This window comes from Cydia fagiglandana, chromosome 12, assembly GCF_963556715.1.
Source record: "Cydia fagiglandana chromosome 12, ilCydFagi1.1, whole genome shotgun sequence".
Taxonomy (NCBI): Eukaryota; Metazoa; Arthropoda; class Insecta; order Lepidoptera; family Tortricidae; genus Cydia; species Cydia fagiglandana.
The window spans coordinates 6699657-6725604 of record NC_085943.1 but is presented as its reverse complement, the minus strand read 5'-3'; the positions used below and the strand labels follow the sequence as shown (position 1 = coordinate 6725604).

The 25948-nt window shown below is 42.0% G+C and overlaps 1 protein-coding gene across 1 annotated transcript in view; it reads right to left on the bottom strand.

Annotated features, from left to right (window-relative positions):
- Positions 1-239: 239 nt before the first annotated feature.
- Positions 240-25948, bottom strand: part of LOC134669503 (probable phospholipid-transporting ATPase IM) — a 56026-nt gene continuing 30317 nt past the window's right edge. The window contains exons 7-24 of the mRNA XM_063527093.1: positions 23509-23727; positions 22927-23035; positions 22429-22568; positions 16888-17067; positions 15988-16098; positions 15454-15627; positions 14795-14966; positions 14167-14271; positions 13451-13603; positions 12824-12959; positions 9745-9879; positions 9082-9233; positions 8008-8231; positions 6474-6699; positions 4307-4410; positions 3251-3424; positions 2112-2291; positions 240-1603 (exon numbers count right to left, since the gene is read on the bottom strand). Of these exons, the coding sequence (XP_063383163.1) occupies positions 1367-1603; positions 2112-2291; positions 3251-3424; positions 4307-4410; positions 6474-6699; positions 8008-8231; positions 9082-9233; positions 9745-9879; positions 12824-12959; positions 13451-13603; positions 14167-14271; positions 14795-14966; positions 15454-15627; positions 15988-16098; positions 16888-17067; positions 22429-22568; positions 22927-23035; positions 23509-23727 (2931 nt within the window). The 3' untranslated portion in view covers positions 240-1366. The remainder of the gene's footprint in view (positions 1604-2111; positions 2292-3250; positions 3425-4306; positions 4411-6473; positions 6700-8007; positions 8232-9081; positions 9234-9744; positions 9880-12823; positions 12960-13450; positions 13604-14166; positions 14272-14794; positions 14967-15453; positions 15628-15987; positions 16099-16887; positions 17068-22428; positions 22569-22926; positions 23036-23508; positions 23728-25948) is intronic.

Below are 25948 nucleotides of genomic sequence, written 5' to 3'. Positions count from 1 at the left end.
ATAAGCCACAAATGATTGTATAAATACCATAAATATCCTCTATATACAGCCCTCTATTACTTTACACAGCTAGAATCGTGTTAAATTAAACATTAAAAAAAATAAAATTTTGTATGGTGAAATTTTTAGTCATGAAATCCACCCTTTTATGATATGTAGTGAGTTTGAGCCCCTAATAAATAACTATCCTTCTAGGAACGGGTCAAGGCACGTAGATGAGAAAACAAAAACTCAGTTCATAAGAATTATATTTTTTATTAAAAAATCGATTCCAAAGCAAATTCATGTTTCAATTCGCATGCAGTTAAAATGCAACATCCAATTTTATATGATATTAAGGCATGTGGCGCGCTCTCGCGCGTACTCGGCATCAAGTTTCATTTTCGGCATCGATAAATCATTTACACGGATCGGTTACTACTATAGGACGATCAGCTTAGTTTTCAACTGTACAGCTTATAAATACCCACTTCAATTGGTACTTTTTCAATATCAAGCAAACAGTGAGTAATAAATTACACTTAGGCTACAATGTTGTTGGCACAACAATAACAAATTGATGTCTTAAATTTTACAATGAATGTGGCGTTTTCACTGCTTGCGGAATTGGACAGTTCAGTTTAAATGCACATTTTTCTAAGTTTTCGGACACATAGACGACAATTAAATATCATTTGAAAACATTAAGCTCTTAAGAGAAATCAACAGACAAAACATGTAACAAAGTTCAATGAAATTAGTAGAAAACAACAAATTCAAAAAGAAAGAATAATAAGCCGATTCGAGGAATTATCATCGAGATTATAGAAGGTATCGTGACACTACGACTAATATTGTTCTAATGGATTGCGAACGGTCGCCGGGACCGCAACTAATGAAACGATACCGAACGATCGGGAGTGCTGCGGAACGGAACTAGGTCGTCTAACACGTAAACAAATATTACGAAATACTACGCTTTCCGATATAAAAGAGTAATCTTAGCACGTACCATAATAAATATCTATCAATATATACTCTCGATCAACAAATATAATTTAATATAGGTAATAATATAATACGAATTTTAACTCTAGTAACGTTATCACAATATGAGTCGCGACGACATTATGCCGTCTATTTAAAAAATTATGGTTCGTTCGTAACCCTCTCAGTATTTACAAACTTTACTCTCGATATTATATTGTACATTTCGTCTTTTTAAGGAAATCACGGCCGCCCCGGGCCGAATAAATATTAAAGTACAAAAGGGGCCCTCGGCCCCGAGATCGCACGGGTCGCGTACACGTACATACACGCACAGTCCGGCACGCTTCGCTCACACACACGGGCACTAGCGAACTACAGTCCTGCGGGTCGGCGGCGCTCATAAGTCGACGGAGTCGAGATCCTGCTTGGGTGCCCTGGGGCTGGGGGGAGTGCCGGGGGAGGTGGGGGAGGCGGGGGAGGTCGGGGAGGAGGCGGGCGGGTCGGGCTCGGCGGGCGGCGTGGCGGGCCGCGCGCTGAACTTGCCGGGCAGCGCGGCCAGCGCGTGCAGCGCCGCGTCCGCGTGCGGGATGCGCCGCATGATCTTGCCTGACGTGATGAGACGCCCGAAGCCCTCCTGTACGATATAACATATGTCCGTGTTAGTAAAGACTAAAAAATGTATCCACGCGGATATTCATTCGGTTCTGATGTGCAGAGTTTTCATTGCGTGTGCGTGAAAGTAGTGCTAACCTAGCAACTATTTTATTTTTGGACTGCCGTCGCTCTATTTTTCTTACTATTTGATATTTATCATAAGAACGACTTATTTACAGAAGTCAAATACACTACAATATTATACTCGACTTAAAAAAATCAAACATTCTTCACGTCGAATTATCATCACTATTATTTTTACAAGTGAATTTCACACACAGCCAAATTGTTGGAATTCTACCAATAGCTTGAAATTTTTGTATACATATAAAGTAGTTCGAATGGTATTTTATTAGTAATTAAAAATTGTTTTTATTTATTGTTAGTTTCCTCCGTGATCACAATTTGAAATTACTTCAGCCCCGTGTATGGGTATTTGACGGAATAAATATTAGTTAAGTATCAAAAATAAAGTTTAGTGTGCGTACCTGGTGCGCGAAGGCGTACCCGGAGCGCATGGAGCGGCGCACGCGGCGCGCGGAGGGCGTGCGCGGCGCGGGCGCCGCCTCGCGCCAGCGCTGGCGCGCGCGCAGCCGCTCCGCCAGCGTGGGCCGCGACACCGACCACGCCAGCCGCCACGACACCACCGGCACCATCAGGATTATCATCTGCGACGAAACACAACTTGACTGATGCGATAAAAACTAACATCACCATATTATGATTGTCATTTTCTACAAACTTGGCTAATGGCTAGGCCAGATTGTAGTGGGGCCACACGGCTGATCCGTAGTACGGCCACACGGTTGATCAGCTGTTACCCATACAACAGACATTTAATTTATAATTATCATTTGCCGCATTCCTAAGATGCATTCACGCACCAGTGAACAATAATTATTAATTAACATATGATATAACATACAATAAAATTCTTGTATATATAAATTAAATAAAGCATTCATTTTTTACTCCACTCTTTTGTTGTTATTATACCCCTGAACGCCCCACACTTCATAGCGACCCTGCCAGGATCATGCTGTCTTAGCTGTCGGTGCAACCCCACTTCTCACTCACAGTTACTGGATATTTAAAGTAATTTCATAATTAAATTAATTTTTAACCCCTTACACATGATCGCAAGAAGCCAAAAGACTAGCCTAAATTTACGTGGAATACAAAACCTTGAGGATCGAAAATGAAATAAAATGTGGGCATTCATACCGTGATTCATATCTTATTGACTTATGTCACAAAAATTACTCCGCAAGGAGAAAGATAATATTTCAATTTCTGCACACTGTCCACCAACATACATAATATAATAGCAGGAGTATTATGGATCGTTTTATCCACATTAAAATTTATCCACAAGATAAAATAAGTCTCACAGTTTAACTCCGCGAGATAGAAAGGGACGGACACCATTTTGTCACGCTGTCACGTAGACAAAAACGACCATCATATCCGTACAGGACAGTTTTAGGTTATAATGTGTATGTATAGCTTCACAGGGACCTAAAGAACCTAGCCGAGGACCGCGAAAACTGGCACATACTCCACCGACAAGAGCCATGCTCTTAAATTAATGATGGTGTATATGTATAGTTTCACAATCAATGCTTACAGTGAGCACAGCCGTGAACCAGAAGGTGGCCTGCGTGAGCGCGACGGTGAGCGAGCCGACGTAGGGCCCGCCGATGGCGTAGTTGTAGAAGTAGTCGAGCACGAAGTAGGACACCAGCGAGCCCCAGATCGTCACGTGGTTGCACACCGTCCAGTACGTCGTGTCCAGGGCGATCTAAATAGCAACCAAATTATTAAAACAACAGAAAATAATCGTACACTAATATATAAGCGTTATTCCCACTTGTTATCACCAAGTTGTTACCAGTGGTAACTACTGGGAAAAATAATTCCCTGTAGTTACTACCCACTCGGTTTGGTGGGTTTTTTTTTCCAGTAGTTACCAGTGGTAAAAATTCCCAGTAGTTACCACTGGTCGATTCACAAGGAAGAAGAATAGTATTTTTTTTGAGTTTATGATATGGTCCACAGATGAAGTTCCAATTAGACGGTTCAAACACTTGCATGCAATATTCAATACATTGCCGACTACAAAGTACAATTAATTCAGTCGGTCAACCAAATACTGCAATGTAACGAATAATGCATGCAAGTTCTTGAACCGTCTAATTGGAACTTTACAGTCGCTTTTGTGCGATATGATGGCTAAGCGAACTTTTGACGTTGAGTATTCGAAAGGCCTTTAGAAAACCAGCGAAAGATTAAAAAAGTAAGTGGAATTTTATTATTATTATTCAGAGCCCACTGTGTCCCACAGCTGGGCAAAGGCCTCCCCCCTCTTCTTCCAGTCGTCTCTGTTTAGTGCTATATCTGGCCAGCCTTTCATGGTTCCTCTACACGATGGGCCAACGCCGGCCACTCCAAGGGACGCATTTATGCGTTAGAGGGAGCAAGTGATATTGCTATCTCGTTCTACCGCATGTTTGCGTCCCTTGGATTGGCCGGCGTTGGCCCATCGTGTAGAGGAGCCATCAAGAAGGAGTCCAAGTTATCCCGCCATCGCCGACGAGGCCTGCCGGCTCCCCGGTTAGACTCGTGGGGCTCATAATATATAAGTGGATTAATTGTATAATATGCTATGAGTAAACCTTCTTACCTGCGTCGTGTTGTCTATGATTAGTATCGTCGCCACGACGCTTCCCAACAGCATGTGGTCGGAGAGGATCTTGCCGTCGGGCGCCAGTCCATCCTTGTAAGTACCTGCGAAGGCAAACCACTATTAAATACACCTATATCTAATGAAAAAAAAAACATTCTAATCTGTATCACAATATCACAGGTGAGTATGAATATTCTAATACCTATAAACGAGCAATTCTTGTTTATTATTATACTTCGGGGATCTCTGAAACGGCTCTAACAATTTCTATGAAATTTGCTATAAGGGGGTTTTCGGGGGCAATAAATCGATCTAGCTAAAGTGTCATTCTATGGAACTTGCTAACTATGTCAACAAACCGCCATATTGAAATCGTCTCTGAATGATGAATTTACTAGTGACTTTTGTTTACATAGCAAATTCCATACAGGTCTTATCTGTGGGAAAACGCCGCATTCTTGAGTTTTTATATGTTTTCCAAGCAAAGCTCGGTCTCCCAGATATTGTTAATTAATAGAGATAGCGGTAATTCTCCCTAACTCTCCAAGAACTACAATAAACAAAGTTGTTCGAATTTATATAGCCTTTCTCGACTCGTATAGTAATTTAAATTGTATTTTTCTTAATTACTCGTAATGCATGTTAATTATAAGATATAATAATGTTTGAAAAGATGTGTCCCACCGAGTTTGTTGCCGGTCCCATATTGGGATACCCTCCTCCAATTGAGGGGGGATTTAAATCTTCTCGGGGCAGAGGTGTACGGTTGGAGCCGGTAAAGGTTTATTTGACGTTCATAAGCGCATTGTAATATGCCTACTTGAATAAACTATTTTTTATCTTTATCTTTTTTATCTAAAATAAATATAATTATTATTTTTATGTAATACCACACGTCAGTATGAATTATATTAACGGAGAAAGTGGTGATTCTCCCTAACTCTCCAAGAACTTCTAGAATAAACAAAGTTGTTCGAAGTTATATAGCGTTTCTCGACTCGTACCATATGGGATGAGAAACAGAACCAGCGATGTGAAGCAGCCGTGCAGCGTGGACTTGATGAACTCGGTCTTGTTGAAGAGCTGCGAGGTGTGCCCGGGCACGTACAGCTTGGGGAACTGCAGCGAGGTGGCGTCCGACACGTCCTGCTCGAACACGCCCAGCGCCAGCACCGGCAGCGACGTGTAGAACAGGTTGTACACCGAGATGAACATATATCCTTTCTCGACTCTTACCATATGGGATGAGAAACAGCACCAGCGATGTGAAGCAGCCGTGCAGCGTGGACTTGATGAACTCGGTCTTGTTGAAGAGCTGCGAGGTGTGCCCGGGCACGTACAGCTTGGGGAACTGCAGCGAGGTGGCGTCCGACACGTCCTGCTCGAACACGCCCAGCGCCAGCACCGGCAGCGACGTGTAGAACAGGTTGTACACCGAGATGAACATATATCCTTTCTCGACTCTTACCATATGGGATGAGAAACAGCACCAGCGACGTGAAGCAGCCGTGCAGCGTGGACTTGATGAACTCGGTCTTGTTGAAGAGCTGCGAGGTGTGCCCGGGCACGTAGAGCTTGGGGAACTGCAGCGAGGTGGCGTCCGACACGTCCTGCTCGAACACGCCCAGCGCCAGAACCGGCAGCGACGTGTAGAACAGGTTGTACACCGAGATGAACATATATCCTTTCTCGACTCTTACCATATGGGATGAGAAACAGCACCAGCGATGTGAAGCAGCCGTGCAGCGTGGACTTGATGAACTCGGTCTTGTTGAAGAGCTGCGAGGTGTGCCCGGGCACGTACAGCTTGGGGAACTGCAGCGAGGTGGCGTCCGACACGTCCTGCTCGAACACGCCCAGCGCCAGCACCGGCAGCGACGTGTAGAACAGGTTGTACACCGAGATGAACATATATCCTTTCTCGACTCTTACCATATGGGATGAGAAACAGCACCAGCGATGTGAAGCAGCCGTGCAGCGTGGACTTGATGAACTCGGTCTTGTTGAAGAGCTGCGAGGTGTGCCCGGGCACGTACAGCTTGGGGAACTGCAGCGAGGTGGCGTCCGACACGTCCTGCTCGAACACGCCCAGCGCCAGCACCGGCAGCGACGTGTAGAACAGGTTGTACACCGAGATGAACATATATCCTTTCTCGACTCTTACCATACGGGATGAGGAACAGCACCAGCGATGTGAAGCAGCCGTGCAGCGTGGACTTGATGAACTCGGTCTTGTTGAAGAGCTGCGAGGTGTGCCCGGGCACGTAGAGCTTGGGGAACTGCAGCGAGGTGGCGTCCGACACGTCCTGCTCGAACACGCCCAGCGCCAGCACCGGCAGCGACGTGTAGAACAGGTTGTACACCGAGATGAACATCTCGTCGAATACCGTCTGTAAAATGAGTACTTCGGTTATTAAAGATGTGACACTTAAATATTATTCTTCAAAACAGACCTTATTGCCTCATTTACATTCAGCCCCTGCCGCTGCCCCTCGCGCTGCCGGCAATAATTCTCTAAATTCTGTTGCAGCAGGATCGAAAGAGGTGTGTTTACATACTGCCCTACCACTCACTTCGCTTTCAACTTTCGGCAATGGCAGACGTCGAAATAATTACAGCGGCCGCGCTGTGTCTTTTTGCGATACGCAATTAGGTTCGATATTTAAAAAGATATCGAATACAAAAAAAGAAAGTTCGTCGTAGACGATGGTGGATGATATCTATCCATCATAATAGAACTTTGTAAGTACCTAATATTTTTTTTATTAATTAATTTTCTATGCATCTAAGTATTTTGTATATTATACCGGGTGTGGCCGGTGATAGGATCTCATTGCTCCATTCCGGCATTTTTGCCGATCTTAAAAAAACGAACAACAGACGCCTTTCTCCTCCAGGCGCTCGGCGAGTAATAAGCGACGGAGCAGAATGTGAACAGTTGAACACGCCCTGCCGCTCCCGGTTCTTTGACTTCCACACAAAAAACCGCCATTTTGGGGAGCGCCGGGCAGCGCGAGTGGCAATGGCAGTGGCATGAGAAGTATCGTGTTTACAATTACACACTCATTCTGCCCACTTTCCTGCTCACTTCGACTGAATGTAAACGAGGTATTAGGTTTTTAGCTGTGATTGAGTATTTTTTAATCTGGACCGTTGTTGTTGGACCCATGTAGAGGTGCGAGCTCAATTAACAGGCATAGATTACTCGCGTGTGTTTGTCCATCGTGCGAGTTACTTGCGTGGGCTACTTGCGCAGTAACACGGAGCACAAGGGTCACTTGCGCAGATGGCTTGCGCTGGCACCTGCATTAGTCGTGGAAACATAGTTCTTAATACAGTTGTTAACACAATAACTAATTTAGGGTCGGTTGAACCAAACATTCTGTCATTTAACGGTGACAAGTTCGCTATGTATGGGTATATAGTACATCTCATAGTTCACGTTGTCGGAGACACCACAGACCACACCACAGTTGACGGAGTGACGTTGGTCAGTCCGTCAACTGTGGTTGGTGCAACGGACTCTTAGGGCTCATTTAGACGGCGCGCGTACTCCATGCGATTTTAGTTACATTCCGGACCATTGAGGTTACAACTCATGCAGCTGCCCGATCACAAAGCGCAATGTAATGAAAATCGCATACGAGTTCTCGCACCGTGTAAATGAGCCCTTAGAGCTAAGGCCTAAGCTAACTAACCTGCGCGCTGAACCCGCAGAAGAACGCGAACCAGAAGTGGCACACTGTGAAGGCGAAGTTCTTGTAGAAGAAGTAGCGCAGGAACTTGCACATGCGGTAGTAGGACCAGCGGCCGTGCACCAGCAGCAGCCGCTGCAGGAAGCGGAACTGCGCGATGGAGTAGTCGGCCGCCAGCACCGCCTGCATGCCCTCCTGCCCGGAGATGCCCACGCCGATGTGCGCCGCTGGAACATTACATCATTGTTATAGTTCGTAGTTTTCGAACTGATCCCGACGGCTAATCCTATTGTTAAGTAAAACCTCACGTGCTACTTACCTGCAGAAAAGGGTCATACTCATTTTATTTGGCACCTGAGCGCGGGCTAGTCCAACGCTCAAAAAACCAGTGTAGGTGCGCTCTCCGAATACGCGCCTTTGTTACGCACCTCGATGACACATTTTAGACTGGTTCTGTAGTGTTCGACTCGCCGGCACTCAGTAACCGAACAGGTTTTTATTTTATGAAGGTGATTGTGGCACGTGGCACGAGCGGTTTTACTTAACAATAGACAATAGGATTAGCTCGGGCTCTATTAGAAACCTACGCACTATACAGTGAATTGTTGTTTTCTCAACTGTGTCACAAGAATTTATGAGAGTGAATTGCAAAAAAATTGTACGTAATTAAGCGCAGAATTAGTCTTAACTTAAATTGATTCATTTGTGTTACGAAAATTAACTATTGTATTTATTGTACATACTTAATTCGTACACATATAAGTCTATAGCATACGTTAACGTTCATGCATCTAACATATCTAAGATATGGCTTGACTGTGGCAGCACAATAGAATCAATTAACGTTAGAATAATTACAGGTGCTTAACTATGTACAAATTTTTTGCAATTCACTCTTTAGGCCTTCAATTTAAGGCCGTGCACTGCATATACAGGGTGGGTAAAAAATAATTTCATTCCTGTTGCCAGGGAGGTTTTGGGATTATACTGAGGAACTTTTACTATGGACCAACCCCGAAATCGTGAAAAATATAGTTTGGGGCTAATAAAAAAAGTGTAAATGTTAGAGGCACGCACCTTTGATCATAGAGACGTCGTTGGCGCCGTCGCCGATGGCGAGCGTGACGGCGCGGCGCGCCTTCTTGATCAGCTCCACCACCATGGCCTTCTGCAGCGGCGTCACGCGGCAGCAGATCACCGAGCGGCAGTGCAGCACCACCTCGAGAAACCTGCGCCGGAAACACAAACTCTTTTTACTTAGTTAAAATGATGATTGCGCAGGCAGATGCGCCGCTAGTGCGCCATTCGTGAATCGCTCCGTGTTCATCATGCCACGAAACGCATATGTCGCAAATGACTCGCAACTGGCGCGCTATTAGTCTCCTTTTCTAGTGCTTGCAACTTGTAAAACAAGCCGGAGTCCCGTTTTAATAATACATATTATTAAGAGTCATTCTTTTATATTTTATTGCAAGTTACAATCGTTTAAGAAATTGGACTCAGGACTGCACTGCAGCATACGAAAACAGGGTCACTACAAACGGAGCTAAAACGCGCCATCAACTCGAACCGCGAACGTGTCATGTGTCAGTCACCACACGGGATTGTTATGCCAATTACGGTTCTTGCTAAATTGGAAATTCTATAACCTAAGTATTGTTCAACCTATTTAGCTAGGACCCTAAATGGCGCAACAATCGCGGTGATGGGACATCACGAGTTGAAATTTGATTAACTCACTTCTCCTCGAGCTTGGGGTGTAGGCAGTGAACCAGCGAGTGTCCGTTGATGACGATGGCGAACCCGTTGGTGTCGTCGTTGCCGTGCTCGTGCGAGTCCGCGGACGCCGGCCCGCCGCCCGCCGCGTACTCGTTGCTATAATGGCAAACTTTACAACACTTTGCGTACCGTACTACACAGGGCAAGGGACTCGAGTAACTACGACCACTGATATAAGTTACAACGTCTCGTTACCTGTTACTTTTAGTTATAGGCTATATTGTTCTAGCGTACCTTAATTTTTTGACAAACTGAATATTTAAGTATGGAATTCGATAGAATAGATGGATGGGATGTATCTGAGATTACTTTGTCTTCGACATAATCTAGAAAATATTAATTAGAAAAGAACCATTAAAGAAAACGTCATAGAATGTCGATCTGAAGGGTTACAACGTGGTAACTTATAAAAGTGGTAATATTTTGTAAAAAATTTGAAGGGTCACTCGCTCTATGGAAGATTTGTTTTGTGGTCGATACCCAATATTATCATATTAAATCTAAAATAATCTAATAATGTGGATAAATAATCATATTAAATCTTAAAGATCTACAGTTTGCCAGTAGTATTACATTACAGTCGTTACTTGAGAGGCTCTGATTTTCGGACTACTTCAAGATGGCAAGTCTGCCAATAATTATGAAACTTTTTTAATTGCATATACGTCATAATCATAAGTGACATAGCATAATGTCCAAACGAAACAGTGTGGAAATTAAAATGCATCTGTTGCACGAGGGCGTCGATAAGTTTACAGTACAACAATTTTGCGTAAAAACCTTTTTAAGATATTCTCTCAGTTCGTCTTAATGCAATATATGTACATAGATGTATCTAGGTAAAGGTATTATATTGATATTCTAAACCTGTTCGAATAATGGTCCATATGAGTTCCTTCAAATCTCTTTTGGGTGGGTATTTAAAAAATACTTAATTTAAGAAATATGTTATTATTACCTAAAATCTAAATGTTACATTTCTGTGCTGAACTCCAAACAAACTAACTGTCCTAAGGACCGACATTCGATGCGTGAGGTATAATTCGCACAACTTGCGTGTCTTAACAATATGTCTAATAAAATTACAGGTCCAACTGTTTTATTTAGGCAGTACGCTACGCAAAACTGAGACGACAGCTATATAGGGATGTATTTTGACTAAATTTTGTACACAATACTTAAAAAACTAGTCTAGCTAATAATGACAACAAATACTGCACCAATTTACTGAAGCGCCAATAGTAGCAACCATCAATATCACAGCATAACGGTAAATAAAACTAAAATAACAAGCCATCGCACGAATACATGATACACAGATATGCTACCACTGGACTTCGCGTGATGCTCGACTATGGTTCTAAAAACAGCGTGTTAAGGTTCAATATTAATTGTGTTATTAGCTTCTAGAGGTTTGTGTAGGTTAAATAGAAATGCCGTACAGGTTATAGAGAAAAAGAGCGCTCTTACTGGGAGTATGGGGCAAATAGGACAGACTGGACCGTGTCTCCGCTTGACCAACGCTCTAACTCAAACGAAACGTTTTCTGCCACGGGGTTTGAAGCTCTAAGTACAAAGCAAATAAACATGTAATTCGTTTATTTTGGAGCGGTCATCCAGGCGTCGAGGTGTTACAGAAAGGTGCTGCATGTCACATGGTTGAAGAAGGTTTAGTAGGATAGTGCTGGAAACATCATTAGTAATGTCAATTGAAAGCCCATCGCCTAATGTTATCATTGTCTCATTATCAAATCGATAATTATATTCCGGGTATACCTTACGGCATTAATTATATTCCGGGTTTAATTTTTTACAAAATAACACCTTGATTTCTTCGTTTAAGATAAGTAATATAATTGACAGGCATAAACAAAATACACAATACTTCCAAATAAGTGATAAGCTTTAAATTGTAACAAATATATAAATACAAGCAGGCCCTTCTATATTTTGTAAGTAAAATATTTGAAGACGTTCCATGATCTTGTCCATATTTTTTGTAACAGGTCTGAAATTAAAAACTTTCTTGTTAAATAATTAATAATGTTAAACGTTCTTCAATTCGGAACTTTATTAATTCTTGCCTTCATACTACAGTAGCAGCCAAGGGAAAAATATTCTTCTGCTGACTATTTTGCAGAAGTTACTTTAGTTTTTACATATAATTTTAGCTAAACATAGACACACAAACGAGATTCAGATTACAGGGTATAATGAAGCGATAGGTACAGTCATCTACAAAATGCATAGGTTATTCATATTAACTCACAATGATCACTACACAACACCGATCGTGAATGGATTCGCAAAAACATTTCCAAGTTAAATAATCAATGTAGATAATGGAATTTTGATATTTTATACCATAAACCATGCCAATATGATACATACTTGAATTATAAGAAAAGATCTTGTTTCATAAACAGTATAAACACTTTTAAGAATACAATACATTACAGTTTAACAATAGGCTAGATTACGGATGAAGTACATGAAACAATGACCTTATTAATTTATGCGCTTACCGAGTCATTTTTAAATTGACAAAAAATTTCAGTTGGTTGGTTATAGTAGGTTTCAACGTCATAATTCATAATTTGACGCGAAAAGACAAAAGTGTTTCTTGTGGCGCAACATTTTAAAGATCTAAGTCACAGTAAAAAAATGTGTTGCTTAGTTTGAGGCTCGAACCAGATGGCGCTGTAATGCGCCATGGTCATTGAATTGTCAAACGTCATCTTCTCACAACCAAAAAAACACAATGTACGTAGGCGTACAGCGCTATCAACATCACCTGTCAAATTTGCATCACGATAATGTGTGAACCGTGTCAGACTTTTCTCATTTTACAGAACGACCGATTCTTTGGCGGTAGGTATCAATGTAGGCACTGGGTTATTTAGTTTGCGAATCCATCCGGCGGTAGACGGGAAGGGTGAGGTGAGATGAGGTGGGGTCGGGGTGGCGACAGGGCTCGCTAGCAGTGATAAGGTGTAGCTCTTGTTCTCTCTACCTGTGCTCATGCATGTTATGTTCCCACCTAAATGTGACGACGGACACGGCGGGCGCGTTGAGCTTGACGCCGGCGGCGCGCCCGGGCGAGGCGCCGCCGCGCGGCATCCCCGCCCCGTTCGGCGCGCCCGCCGCGGCCGTGCCCGCCGACCCGCCACTAGTGCCTGCCGACAAACATCACTGTTAGCTTTCTTTCGTTTGTTTACCGTATCTCAGACCAAATTCACGAATCAAGTCAAGGTTTTCCCTATGTTCATGCACCTGCCTTAAATCGGAAGGTTAAACAGATAACATAATCTTTAGGTTTAAATCTACACACAAGCAAAACAGTGTTTAAATACGGCAGCGGTGGCCGATGCGTCTCTGTGGTCTGTAAAAGCTCAAAAATGTACGAAATAATTACGTCTTACGAAAAATACAGTACACTAAATTTCTTCCTATTAGGCCTTGGAGTCAGGTTGCCAACGTCCATTACGATAGAGCTTCAGTCACGTTCTATAGAATTGTTGCGCTATTCCATCACTATGTTGACGCAGCTTAGGTTGGTATACCACCTCACTCTCTTATTAAGCAAAATGTAAAACACAATACACATTGGACAGATAGAATACCACCCTCAGTCTTAACGCATAATCTAGGGGTAAGATATACTGACCGGGCGGCAGGAAGGTGTTGACTACGCGGATGGAGTCGCGGCACTTGGCGAGCTGTCGCTCCACGTCGTCGTGCGCGACGCCGTCGATCACGAACACCTCCGCCATGTCGTCCGTCAGCAGCTGGCACGAGTACCCGATGTTTATCGCCGTCTCTATTGAAAAACAACAATCTGTCGTTATTTAAAGATCAGGCACAGTACACACTAGAGGATAATAGTAGATTGTTAACCAAGGGATGAAAGGCATGCATTCCGCCCGAGGTAGTTTGGCGCTCGAACGCAGTGAGAGCGCCAATAGTCCGAGGCTGAAATGATGCCTTTCACTCGAGATAAACATTCATTTAGAATACGAGAAAATTAAAATGCATGTGTTTTTTTTTAAACATGACTAAGTATAAATTTTTATAGCATTTTTTAGGGTACTTTCAATTAACAATTTAAGCAAAAGTATCGTTATTTATGGATTGGGGAGTCTTATCGTAAAACAATTAATAAAATCGTACTTGGAACTTAAAATGCTCTAGTGCAGACACGTGTCATTTTCTGCACACCTTTTAGAACAACAATGACCCTCTTTCAGAGCATGAGAAATGAAAAAAAAAATGAACTCAAACAGAAGGGTGCGTTTCAGCGATTCGACAAGGAGCGATGTATTGACAGTAAATTGTGGAATATAAACCAATGTGTTGACTTTATTGATTAGGTATTGTTCGTACCTTGTTTATCTCCGGTGAGCACCCATATTTTGATGCCCGCCATGCTAAGATTTGCTATCGTTTCAGGTACTCCGTCTTGTAATTTGTCTTCAATTGCTGTAACACCTGAGGACAACATGAAACATTAAAACATAAAAATCAGCAATTCAATAAGTGACTGTTGATAAATGATTTCCGAAATTTGACTTTTAAAGTAAACCTTTTTGTTATAGTTTATATGCTGTTCGCATCTAAACCGTAGGCTCTTGCCTATTACACTTGCACGAGTGTTACAAAACCCTCGCCTGCGCAATTGTACTGTCGACGTCAAACATGTTTACACTTTTCGCCTTATTACAAAGTAGTAAGGTCCAAAAGTATAAACATATATTTCACGTCGATTGTACAAGTATTGCAGAGGTCTGTCAACTCAATCACGTACCCAGCAGTAGCAGGTCTGTCTCGATCTCCTCGTAGATGGCGTCGAGTTGCTCGTCCCGGTCGTGTAAGGCTAGCGCCGCCGTGTGGTGCCGTCGCTTCCACTCCGCGAAGCCGCGCTCGTCCAGCGGCCGCCACGCTAACGCCAGCGTGCGTAGACCCTCGCCCGCGATAGTACAACTGTGGTAGGTAGAGGTCTGTCAACACGTACCCAGCAGCAGCAGGTCTGTCTCGATCTCCTCGTAGATGGCGTCGAGTTGCTCGTCCCGGTCGTGTAAGGCTAGCGCCGCCGTGTGGTGCCGTCGCTTCCACTCCGCGAAGCCGCGCTCGTCTAGCGGCCGCCACGCTAACGCAAGCGTGCGTAGACCCTCGCCCGCGAATTTCTACAAGTGTTACAGGATCTGTTAATGCTGGTTCTTACTAAAAAACATTATTAAATACAAATGTTGCATTAAACAAAATCATTGCGGCATTGTAAACGGCAGTTGACCAACTGTTCCAACTGCATTGCGGCAGACATCTTATTAAGATGAAAATATATTTCTGTTCTTAACAGTAATTATAGATAGCAGCACTTCAATTAACTTTTTCGACGCCGTGTCAAACACAAACTGCTGTCACGCGGACGCCACGTCACCGAAGTGTCAAAACTGAAATTAAACTTTATGCATATAGGTCTATGTTGCTCTGTGGTCTGTGACCGATTAATCAGTCTTTGGCGTTGAACCTGGGGTGCGGATAGATCGGTCATTGGCGTCCAAAAGGTTAAGTATATCGATCGAGTACTCGCTGTTTGTATTCATTTTCTTATAAAAACCATAATGCACAATGAATTTGATTTAACACAAATTAAAATAGATGTGGACTTACATTTAAATGCTCCTGCGTCCTCGACTTCACTCCGTCTTGGTTTCCTTTTAACCTTTCATATATTACGTTATCAGCACCTTTTGTATATAACCTAATTTCACCATCCTTCCTCAATATCACGGACATTCTTTTCCTAACATTATTAAAATCTAATATACACAACAATTCATACACCTGAAACAAGAAAATAATGATTAGTTTTTAATTAAACTAGGACATTCAATTACGTTGAAGCTATGTTTGTAACTTAATTATACTAAACTACCAGTTCTAGATATTGGAGTGACCTTGAAATGTCTAATTCATTACATAAATGATCTATTATCCGTTTTCTTTGAATACATTTAGTTTAACCTGTACCTACAAGCCGAAATTAATAATTATAAGAAATTGTTTCCCAAGTAAAATGTACCTATTGTACTGGGCCTAACCTTATGTTTAAGACTTTTTTAGTTTTTTTAAATCATTGGGACCAAATGAACTCTCAGTCACAACATTAATTCGATACAATGGTATATAAAATGTAGTGCTCACCTCTGTCTTACCCATAACTTCTATAGTAATACTATTAGGCGCGCGTTCTCTGAACACGAAACCGAAATTCCTAGCGGCGGACACCAGCGCCGACTCGTCTGGAGATTGCGCCTGGAGACAAAGCGCTTCTTTAATATTTCATCATTTATCAACTAAACAAAATTCAACCTTATACAGGTATCAATATGGTTCAATATGGCTATTAACTTGTGGTAGTAATTAGTGAGTATTAGTTGTCACCTGACGAAATTATCTAAAAAAAATCGAATGGATAATTTTTGATTTAAATTTTTGTCAAGGGGATAAGGAAGGGTGATTTTAGTACTCAATCCAACGAGATCGATAATGGTACCAGAAATATGTCAACTGCTTAGTTTTTCTTCACACTTTATGGGTTCATGGGTTTGGCATAAGATGAATAAGATAATTAAGCTCTAGAGTCCCGACGACTTGAAAATGTATCGCGTCGAAATAGTTAAGTGAGGAGCCTTTTGGAAAAGTCACAAATCTCTCCGCGATAAAAATCCACAGCTGACCATATTTCATCCTCATTGATCGTATAATTCAGTCATTAAGGAATTTTGGACCACAAAATATGGCAAGCTCATCCCCTAAGGGAATGCAATGGTTGTTGCTATTATGAAGTTTAGAAAGTACTGGATACTGGAGCGCGGTGCTGATGCGCATCAGTATGAGACTGACACCCCGGAAGTGGGTTATCGTCTACCCGGGCAAAGTCCCGGACAGAGGCTAGTACCTGATACTCGAGCCGGCCGTTCTTCTGGTCCGGCATGACGGTGTGGCACAGCGCGAGCAGCCGGAAGAAGTCGTGCACGCGCTGGTCGCCGCGCTGCACGGCCAGCAGCAGCGACTCGTCGAAGACACGGGCAGCGCTAGTACCTGATACTCGAGCCGGCCGTTCTTCTGGTCCGGCATGACGGTGTGGCACAGCGCGAGCAGCCGGAAGAAGTCGTGCACGTGCTGGTCGCCGCGCTGCACGGCCAGCAGCAGCGACTCGTCGAAGAACTTGAATTCCGCCTCGTACTCGGGGTTGAACGAGAAGTCCAGCGGCTGCGTGCTCTGTGGGATGTGATGTTCTTGCTAAACTTGTTTAGCACGACTAGTAGCTGATTATGCGGGTGATTCATATTTACTTGTAGAATTGTTTAAAAACTGTATAGCATAAATATGTATACAAAAACAACGGGAACAAGTAAAGGATGGTTGACGGCACATATTTTTCTTAGCTGAATCTGTAATGCGATCCAAAAAGGAAGGTGTGTAACGATCGTATCTTTTTTTACAAGTCTAATATGTAGGACTTCGAAAATATTTACATTATTAAATTAAAATTAATTTTGAGATAATATAATGAATAAATATAAATAACGAGGACCATGTAAACTGTGTTATATGTAGTTCGTTTTTTTAGCATTAGAAATAAGGTAAACAATCTTGATGTGTCTTTTGATTGAAAAACACATTTTAATAATAAGTTACGGCAAATATGTAACAATTATGAATCTAATACGATCATTTATACTCTTTTGCTTTCGTAAGTAATAGTTACTGATTTTTAAAAAGCGTTTTTCAACTAAAAGACATGTCAAGATTGCTTAACTTCTCTCAAGTTATTTCTAATGCTAAAAAAACGAACTATAGGCGAACTAAACTACTCCTAAAACAGGATTAATAGATAAACACATCGTAACATATCCAACTATTTGCCAACCTCAGATACGATCGTTCGATAGATTTACGTCCCCGTAAATGCATATATGTGAATGCATTTATAATCAATCAATCGTTTACTTTAACTGAAACATAGAGGAAGATTGATTTTATGATAAAAGTAATAAAGTTGAGCCATCGCTCGCGGGGACGTTTAGAGCAAATTTGTTTACCCATTAGCTCGGCGCCGCGGAGCGAGCGGCGTTGCAATAATCCCCAATATCAAAGTTCAGGCACGAGCGCCAGTTCCACGACTCGGCGTAATGGGTGTGAAGCAGGCTTTACAACAGATCGCGCCAATCATCTAGTCCGCTCTGAATATAAGCACGATTCAACGCGCACTAGTAACGAACCAACTTCAGACGGGACTAGATTTTCGGCGCGATTATATCAAACGAACACAGATTAAATTGTACATTAGAGAAGCTTTCTACAAGAACAACAAAATGCAAAGCGCATGCAACACAAACGAAAACGTTATTTACACATTCACCAACAGGTACAGTAAGCTGGGTTAAGTTTATTCAGTTTGTAGAAGATACTAGCCCTTAAATAGTTTGTTACGTGTTCTGAGGATTTTGTTGTGATTTTCAAAGTTACTTAGATGATAACGAAGATGTTATCGAAAGAGAAATTCAAGGAACACAAAGTAATAGATGTGTTAGCCTATAACCATTCCATTCCAGTAAATAAATAAAAGAGCGTCGAACTACTTCGAGATGTGCTGTGGTTATAAGAACGAGTTTATGAATCCAACATCCAATAGGATCATTGCATCCATTAGGAATCTTGCTCAAATATCCAATACGATCCTTGAATAAATATTATTAATCAAGGATTTCTTTTGGGTATTTGAACATGTGAAATACCTACGTATGTTTTTGTATGTAGTCACGTGTATCGAAATCTCAGAGTCATCTCTTTCGCTGATCAATCGAAAATTATAAATCGAGAATAAAACAAATAACTGATCACAATATTACCGAAAGGTTATACGTTTACGCTTGTCATTCGTTATGAATTTATTACCGGCATGCATGCAGTCGTACAAGCAATAATGATTAGGACGAGCATTCAAAGCAGGATCAATTAAGACTACAGACGTGACTCTGAATATATTGCAATACTGAGGCTAACGAGATTCGACAGTTCCTTTCTTTGTATAATTATATTTGTTTTCTGATTCTGTGAGAAGCATCTCAATCCAAAATGGAGCAAGAAAAACTAAAAATGTAATTGATTTGCGACATCAAAGTCTACTATAAATTTAAATATACATATTACTATATAAAAGATTTTTTTATTTTACTATACATAATATACATTTTTATATTACTATATTGACGTCCGGTTTATTTGTATATGTTTTTAACCCTTTGGCTGCCAAAGATGCCTACAGACAGTTACAATGCAATATAGACCTTCATGAATTTTAATAAGGTGTACGATCATGTCATGTCTGGGCTGGTCATGTATGCCGAATGCCGAACGACTTGTGGGCCAAGTTAACCACGAATTCCGAGCCCCACGAGTCTAACCACAGGGTGGGAGCCGGCAGGCCTCGTCGGCGATGGCGGGATAACCTGGACTCCTTGAGAGGCTGGCCAGATATAGCACCAGACAGAGAAGAGTGGAAGAAGAGGGGGGAGGCCTTTGCCCAGCAGTGGAACACAGTGGGCTCTGAATAATAATAATTACGATGGCGCATTATATATAATAAGCGTGGCGTACAAGGTGTCGTATGTGTCAACTCCATAGATCTCAAGTAAAACAAGGATAGAATCTGTCGAGTCTCTTTAGACGCAGTGTGTGATGTTTGTGTAGGTACGAGTGTGTGTAGTGTGTGGTGTGTGTGCGCGTACATGCGGACGGGCTTGGGCGTGGGCGTCCTGGGGGCGGCGCGCGCCGGGCGTGCTGCGGCCCTGCTCGTGCTCCTGCTCCAGCAGCCGCGCGCGCGACGCCGAGCCCGGCCCCGGCCGCGACCCGCCGCGCTGCCCAATACATCTCACTATTTATGCCACCCTGGTACTTGCACAATATCCTGCCTACATATTATTATAAGCCCTAAATATTCCTGTGTCACGCTTTCTAGCACATCTTGCATATTTTTCATAATATACGTTATACAGTATGTAAACTAACGAAATACATTTACTCAAACCCGTTAATATGTAGGTCACACTGAGCAATTTTTATTATGGCACCAACCCCGAAATCGCGAAAAAACATTGACTCTCCCATAAGAACATTTCAATGTTAAACCAGCAAAATATAATTTAGGATGAAAAATTAACACACATTACTAGATTTGCATCGATCACAATTAATTTTTCTCAAAAATGGACGGCAAAGTCGACTTCGCCGTCTAAAAAATAGGTCGCGAAGTTTATGGTCAGTCAAAAATTAAAAAGTTATAGTACATTATTGTCGAGGCTCGGAAGTAGCTACTTGCAGGCTGAGGATTCGTTTTAAACGGACGACCTTGGGAGTCCGTTTAATTGAATCCGAAGCCAGCAAGTAGCCTTCCAGCCGAGTCATATATAGTGCTTTTCTCAAAAATGGTGCAAGAAATATAAATATCACAGAAATATTATACAAAAGCAACTTTCTTACGTATACATTTTCACAGAAAAAAGCCCTTGCCGCCTTTTTATTTTTTTAATTAAAAAATAGAAGTGTATTTTTCTGCCGAAAATACGCCAACCTATTTGAGACAGCTAAATAGTCGCGGTACTAATCATCTGTTTGGCTGTTTAATGGGCCTGTGCCTTCATTTCATATGGCCATTTCAACTTTTAAAAAGTTTGGAACTCGACAAATAATGGAATTTGTATGGAACATTGCAGTCCCAAAATCGAGACTGCAATGTTTTTTATCGCCTCGATTTAGGTACCTATATGCGTTCTGTGATTACACAAATATTGATACATATCTGTATTTGAATTATGTTTGTGACACGACCATATATGCCATCCCATCTATTTATTCTCTGCTGAACGCAGTATTCTATGCTCTGAGTGCCTGCCGCTTGGCTTATCCTAAGTAGTACGCATCTTTTCAATAAAAATGGATGTCATGATCTCAGCCAGTAAAAAGCGCGAGGCATCGATATGAAAAGAAAATAATATCGCGGGAGAGCAAAAATTTGGCGCTTAAAAATATGTATATTAATAAAATATCCTCAGGAACCTGTAGGTGATCCTACTGCCTTAAATAACTTATAATAATTGCAAATAAAGCTACTAAACCAAACTGCATTGTGTGTACATGCAATACGTGTGAGATATCGTGACCGGTGGGTGGCAAACTGTAGTGTAAACAACATGTGATGTTACGCATCCGAGGATGCAAGTATCAATAAACACAAATTATACAAAACCTGTGCAGTAAACATGCACAAACTGGTAAACAAAACAAAAGTAAACTCAACATTAAAGGTTACGGTTCAGACGAAACACCCCAAAGCTAGACGGGGACAAAACATTTCAATTCACAATCTTCACTCGAAAAATTCATAATTTATGAAACCAACTCCATGCAAAACAAAATGATGGTCGCTAGGTGCGCTGTGCAGTTGCAGCGCAGTCAATATATGAATGCCTACATGCTCGTAATGTCTAGAATGATCAATGTGCTTGGCTACAGTCTTATTGAGAGAAAAAAAATGTTTACAATCCTTATAATGAAAAATGCAAAACTTTGAAAACGCAGTCGTAAATATAATTATAAACTGTGTGAGTTACACGACTACAAAATAAAGCTACAATCCTACATTCCATTGTTAAACTTATGTAAAACTTTACTGCAGGCTACGGTACTTGTTTCGGCCACTATGAAAGTTCATATTCAGGTAGAACTATCTATCGCATGGCGCAAACCGCGTTAAGGCGGGTTTTACGCTACCTGATTGAAGGCTCATGGTGTGCCCGAAATACTTGCATGGACTAATGGACTATTATATTATACGTGACTGTAGGTACAGTCGACGCCAAAGATATGTTTACACTTTTTGCCTTATTACAAAGGAGTAAGGTGCAAAGGTGTAAACATATTTTTGACGTAGACTGTACCTAACAAGCTAGAGAATTATATCGTAGGCATAATTTTGACGTCTGAACTACATATCGCTGCATATCGTCGAACATTTAGCGGTAACTAGGTTGCCAATCATTTGACAGTCCAGACCTCACTAAACTAATATCATCCTACGGCATTACCTAATTCAGCTGTCAAAGCCACGCCACGATTGCACCCCTTTGTGCGTCTTGTCACAGGTAGTGTAAGGTAAAATCTTATACAAATAGGGCAATGTTCTGCCGCCAGAGTGCAGCACTAGCTCCTCTAGTAAACCATAGAGTAACTTATACACACTGTGACTTAAACTGTTTTTGACAAGTTTTCACAGACAGTCATATTTTATTATGACATTGATGCATCAAGACGGTTTGTTAACAAGGTCCTGCCGGGAATCGCGAAAATCGAAATTTAGTTATCTGCTTCTTTATCGCTCGAATATGCAAGAGTGATAGAGAGGTTAGATAACGAAATTTCAATTTTCTTGTTTCGCGATAGACCCCCAGATTGTGACGGATAGTTGTAGTGACGCCTCCTACGCAGAGTTTCGCGTAATATTCCCTATTTACGAGTGCGTTTTCAAGTAGTGCGTTCTTCTCTAGGATAATATAGAGAGTGGTATAGTGGTATAAATACCTCGTTGAGTTCGATGGCCTCGCCCGTGTGCTCGTCCACCACGTCGCCGTAGCACACGCCCGCGATCGAGCACTTGTTGAACGTCATTATGTTCTGTGTCAGCGTGCCCGTTTTGTCCGAGAATATGTATTGGATTTGACCTAAAATAAAATATGTAAATTGCAATCTTGGTGGTTGTTTTTTCAAAGTAACGTTAGGACCTCTTCTTTTGAACTAAGCAAACGCAATCTCGCTGTACGTCGTAATAGGTATAGTTTGTAGCTTTGTAACAGAAAGATTTTGTTTAACCCTGGTGCTTTGAAACCCTCGCAACGCTCAAGATTCCATTTATATTTTAGAATCTTTCCCTTGCTCGGGTATCAATATTAGCACGAGCGGTTAAACAACAACTTTGCCCCCTTGTAAAACAAATAACTATTCTCCATTTTCTCCTTCAAGACGCATTATTAGCTCGGTCACCTTAAAATTTGAAGTTAACATGAATAAAGAGTAAGTTACCGAGCTCCTCGTTGAGCGTGGTCGTCCGCGCCTTGGCGGCCGTCCCGGTCTTGTCGTAATACATCTTCTCGTCCCAGTTGATGAGGAAACTCTGCGCAAATCTTATTACCTGCAACGGGAAAGTCGTACTTGTTAATATATTCAATTATTCATACTTTTAGAGTAGTTCTTACGGCTATTGTTGTATTGTACAAACAAAATGTATGTTTTGTACACATATTTAATTACACAAACGGATCTACCGCGATATAATTTAATTGAAAACAATGAAATTATAAAATGTATGTTTGAAAAGCATAAAGTTACGGGTTAAGGTTATATACTTACTTACTTCGCTGGCTTAGCGACCCGAAGTGGATCTTGGCCTCCGACACTAGATTGCGCCATTCTTTCCTTTCCTGTGCAATCTGAAGCCATTCGCCCGCTTGCATGCCACACAGGTCTTTCTGGACCTCGTCGATCCATCGGTACCTAGGCCAAAGCTAGGCTAGGCCTAGGCTAGGATCGTAGGGCTAAAAGAGCTTATCTGGGGCGACCAACTGGGAGTTAAATAAAAAAAATAAAAAATAGAATAGTACTTACTTCGACGGAAACGTATAGCGATATAGGCACAACAGTGTTCATCACGATGGCGTAAGAGAAGAACACGAGGAACGCGATGACGACGGTGCCCGACACAGGCTCCACGGGCACCAGCGAGTCCCACGGTAGATATGCTTGGAAGTGCCGCCCCACCAGCCACTCCCACACGCCGCACGCCACCGTGCAGAACACGCACATTGACAGCAGGAAGAACACTATCTGCAATGACAAACGTTCATTCATTCACTCGTTCACGGCAGGTATGTTTGGAAGTGCCGCCCCACCAGCCACTCCCACACGCCGCACGCCACCGTGCAGAACACGCACATCGACAGCAGGAAGAACACTATCTGCAATGACAAACGTTCATTCATTCACTCGTTCACGGCAGGTATGTTTGGAAGTGCCGCCCCACCAGCCACTCCCACACGCCGCACGCCACCGTGCAGAACACGCACATCGACAGCAGGAAGAACACTATCTGCAATGACAAACGTTCATTCATTCACTCGTTCACGGCAGGTATGTTTGGAAGTGTCGCCCCACCAGCCACTCCCACAGGCCGCACGCCACCGTGCAGTGTTCTGCATGTCTGCATGGACAAAATTTCATTCGTTCACTCGTTCATCCATCAACATCTGCGACTGCTCCCACGATAGGTAAGGTTGAAATGTATATGTTTGGCATTCATCCAATTATCACTATATAGAATATAGATGTATAATAAATTTATTATTTATTCAGCGCCCATTGTTTCCCACTGCTAGGCAAAGGCTCTCTCCTCTTTTTCCATATGTAATTTTAAATTTCAATAAATCATCTACCGTATAAATACGTTTAAATATTTACAATTAACGCTGATATTCTAGTTTATTCATATGTTATGAGGAAATAAATATATTTATTATTCCGATACATTGATTTTGGACCTTGACACACTAGCGTCTTTCATATATTAATTATTTATATTTTATGGGACAAAACCGGTGCCTCGCCGCCGGTAAGCAAGGACCGTATGCCAAGGCTTTAATTAATATACACGTAAAACGGTGCGTCTTTTCTACACTCAACAAGTAGGGAGCCGGTGTAATCGAGTTAATCGCTTCATTCCGTCTATTTGTTAATAGAAAGGTAACGTGGCGGGCCATCAATCGCGTTCGATTCCCATTTGGCCGAGCACCAGACACCGGGACGTGTTTGTTTACATTCTGAGCCGTTATTTCTATTGCGGACTAACTGCAGGCGAGAAAACGCCTGAGATAAACCAGTATATCGTTGCGAAATCCTTTATGCATAATTGGGTAATCTTAAGTGATTTGGGCTATAACCGCGAAAATCGAAGTTCGCAAATTGCGGGGATTTTCCTCTGTCACTCTAATTACGCCTTCGTTGGAGTAAAAGAGAAAGATCCCCGCAATTTGCGAATTTCGGTTTTCGCGGTAGCCGCTCTGATCGCCTTCGTCTTCTTCTCGTGTCGATGGTTTCGTATTTCATATTAAGCGGGACCAGAAGGTAGCGACGATTTGGTATTAAGGTTTGTTAATTAAGAATTAAAGGACTAGTCTCAACAACTTTAAACAATAGTCTGTATTTTTAAACTATGCAAGTATGCAGTACTGCAACCCTATGAGGTACAGAACATTACGGCCCAAAGAATCTGGAACTTTCTGGATGCAACGGGCATTAGTAATGAACTTTAAAGGGCCGTCACAATAGATCAATGCTGGTCGATGCGACACTCAAAGGCCCACAACACCACAATAATCTAGACAATGCAGTACTGCCCATAGGAAATAGTATAGAACTGTGTGGCGTAGCGTAGTGATATGATAATTGATACGTTAGGGTGTGCAAAGGTTTTTTAACCTTTTGGACGCCAATGACCGATATATCGGCACCGCAGGTTCAACGCCAAAGACCGATTAATCGGTCACAGAGCAACATAGACCTACGTGCATATGCTGCATAAAGTTCAATTTCAGTTTTGACACTTCGGTGACGTGGCGTCGGAGGACAGCTTTTGTGTTTGACACGGCGTCGAAAAGGTTAACAATATTTTTTAGTTTACAAAAACATAACGTAGTAACGATGGATAGGCGGTAGTTCGCGCTTAGAACGCGCGTTCTCGAGTAGGAAAGCGGTGGGAACAAGGCCCAGTTTAATACCTACTTAATCGTAAAGATTACCGTCCGTATAATATGTGAAGATGACGCAAGGCCTAAAATAACTTAATCAATACATTGACTTGTTACGTTAACTGTGATTTGGAATAAAGAGTTCACTTTTATGTTTGCAAAGTTATTATCCTTATTCTTATTACGGCTGTGAATAATATTTGTCCCAGAGCTTGCCATTGGTCAGCCTTATTAGTCAGAAAGTTGTATTCTGGATCTACAATTTAATGTCAATTTGATTAGATACTTAACTGTAAAAAAACCGG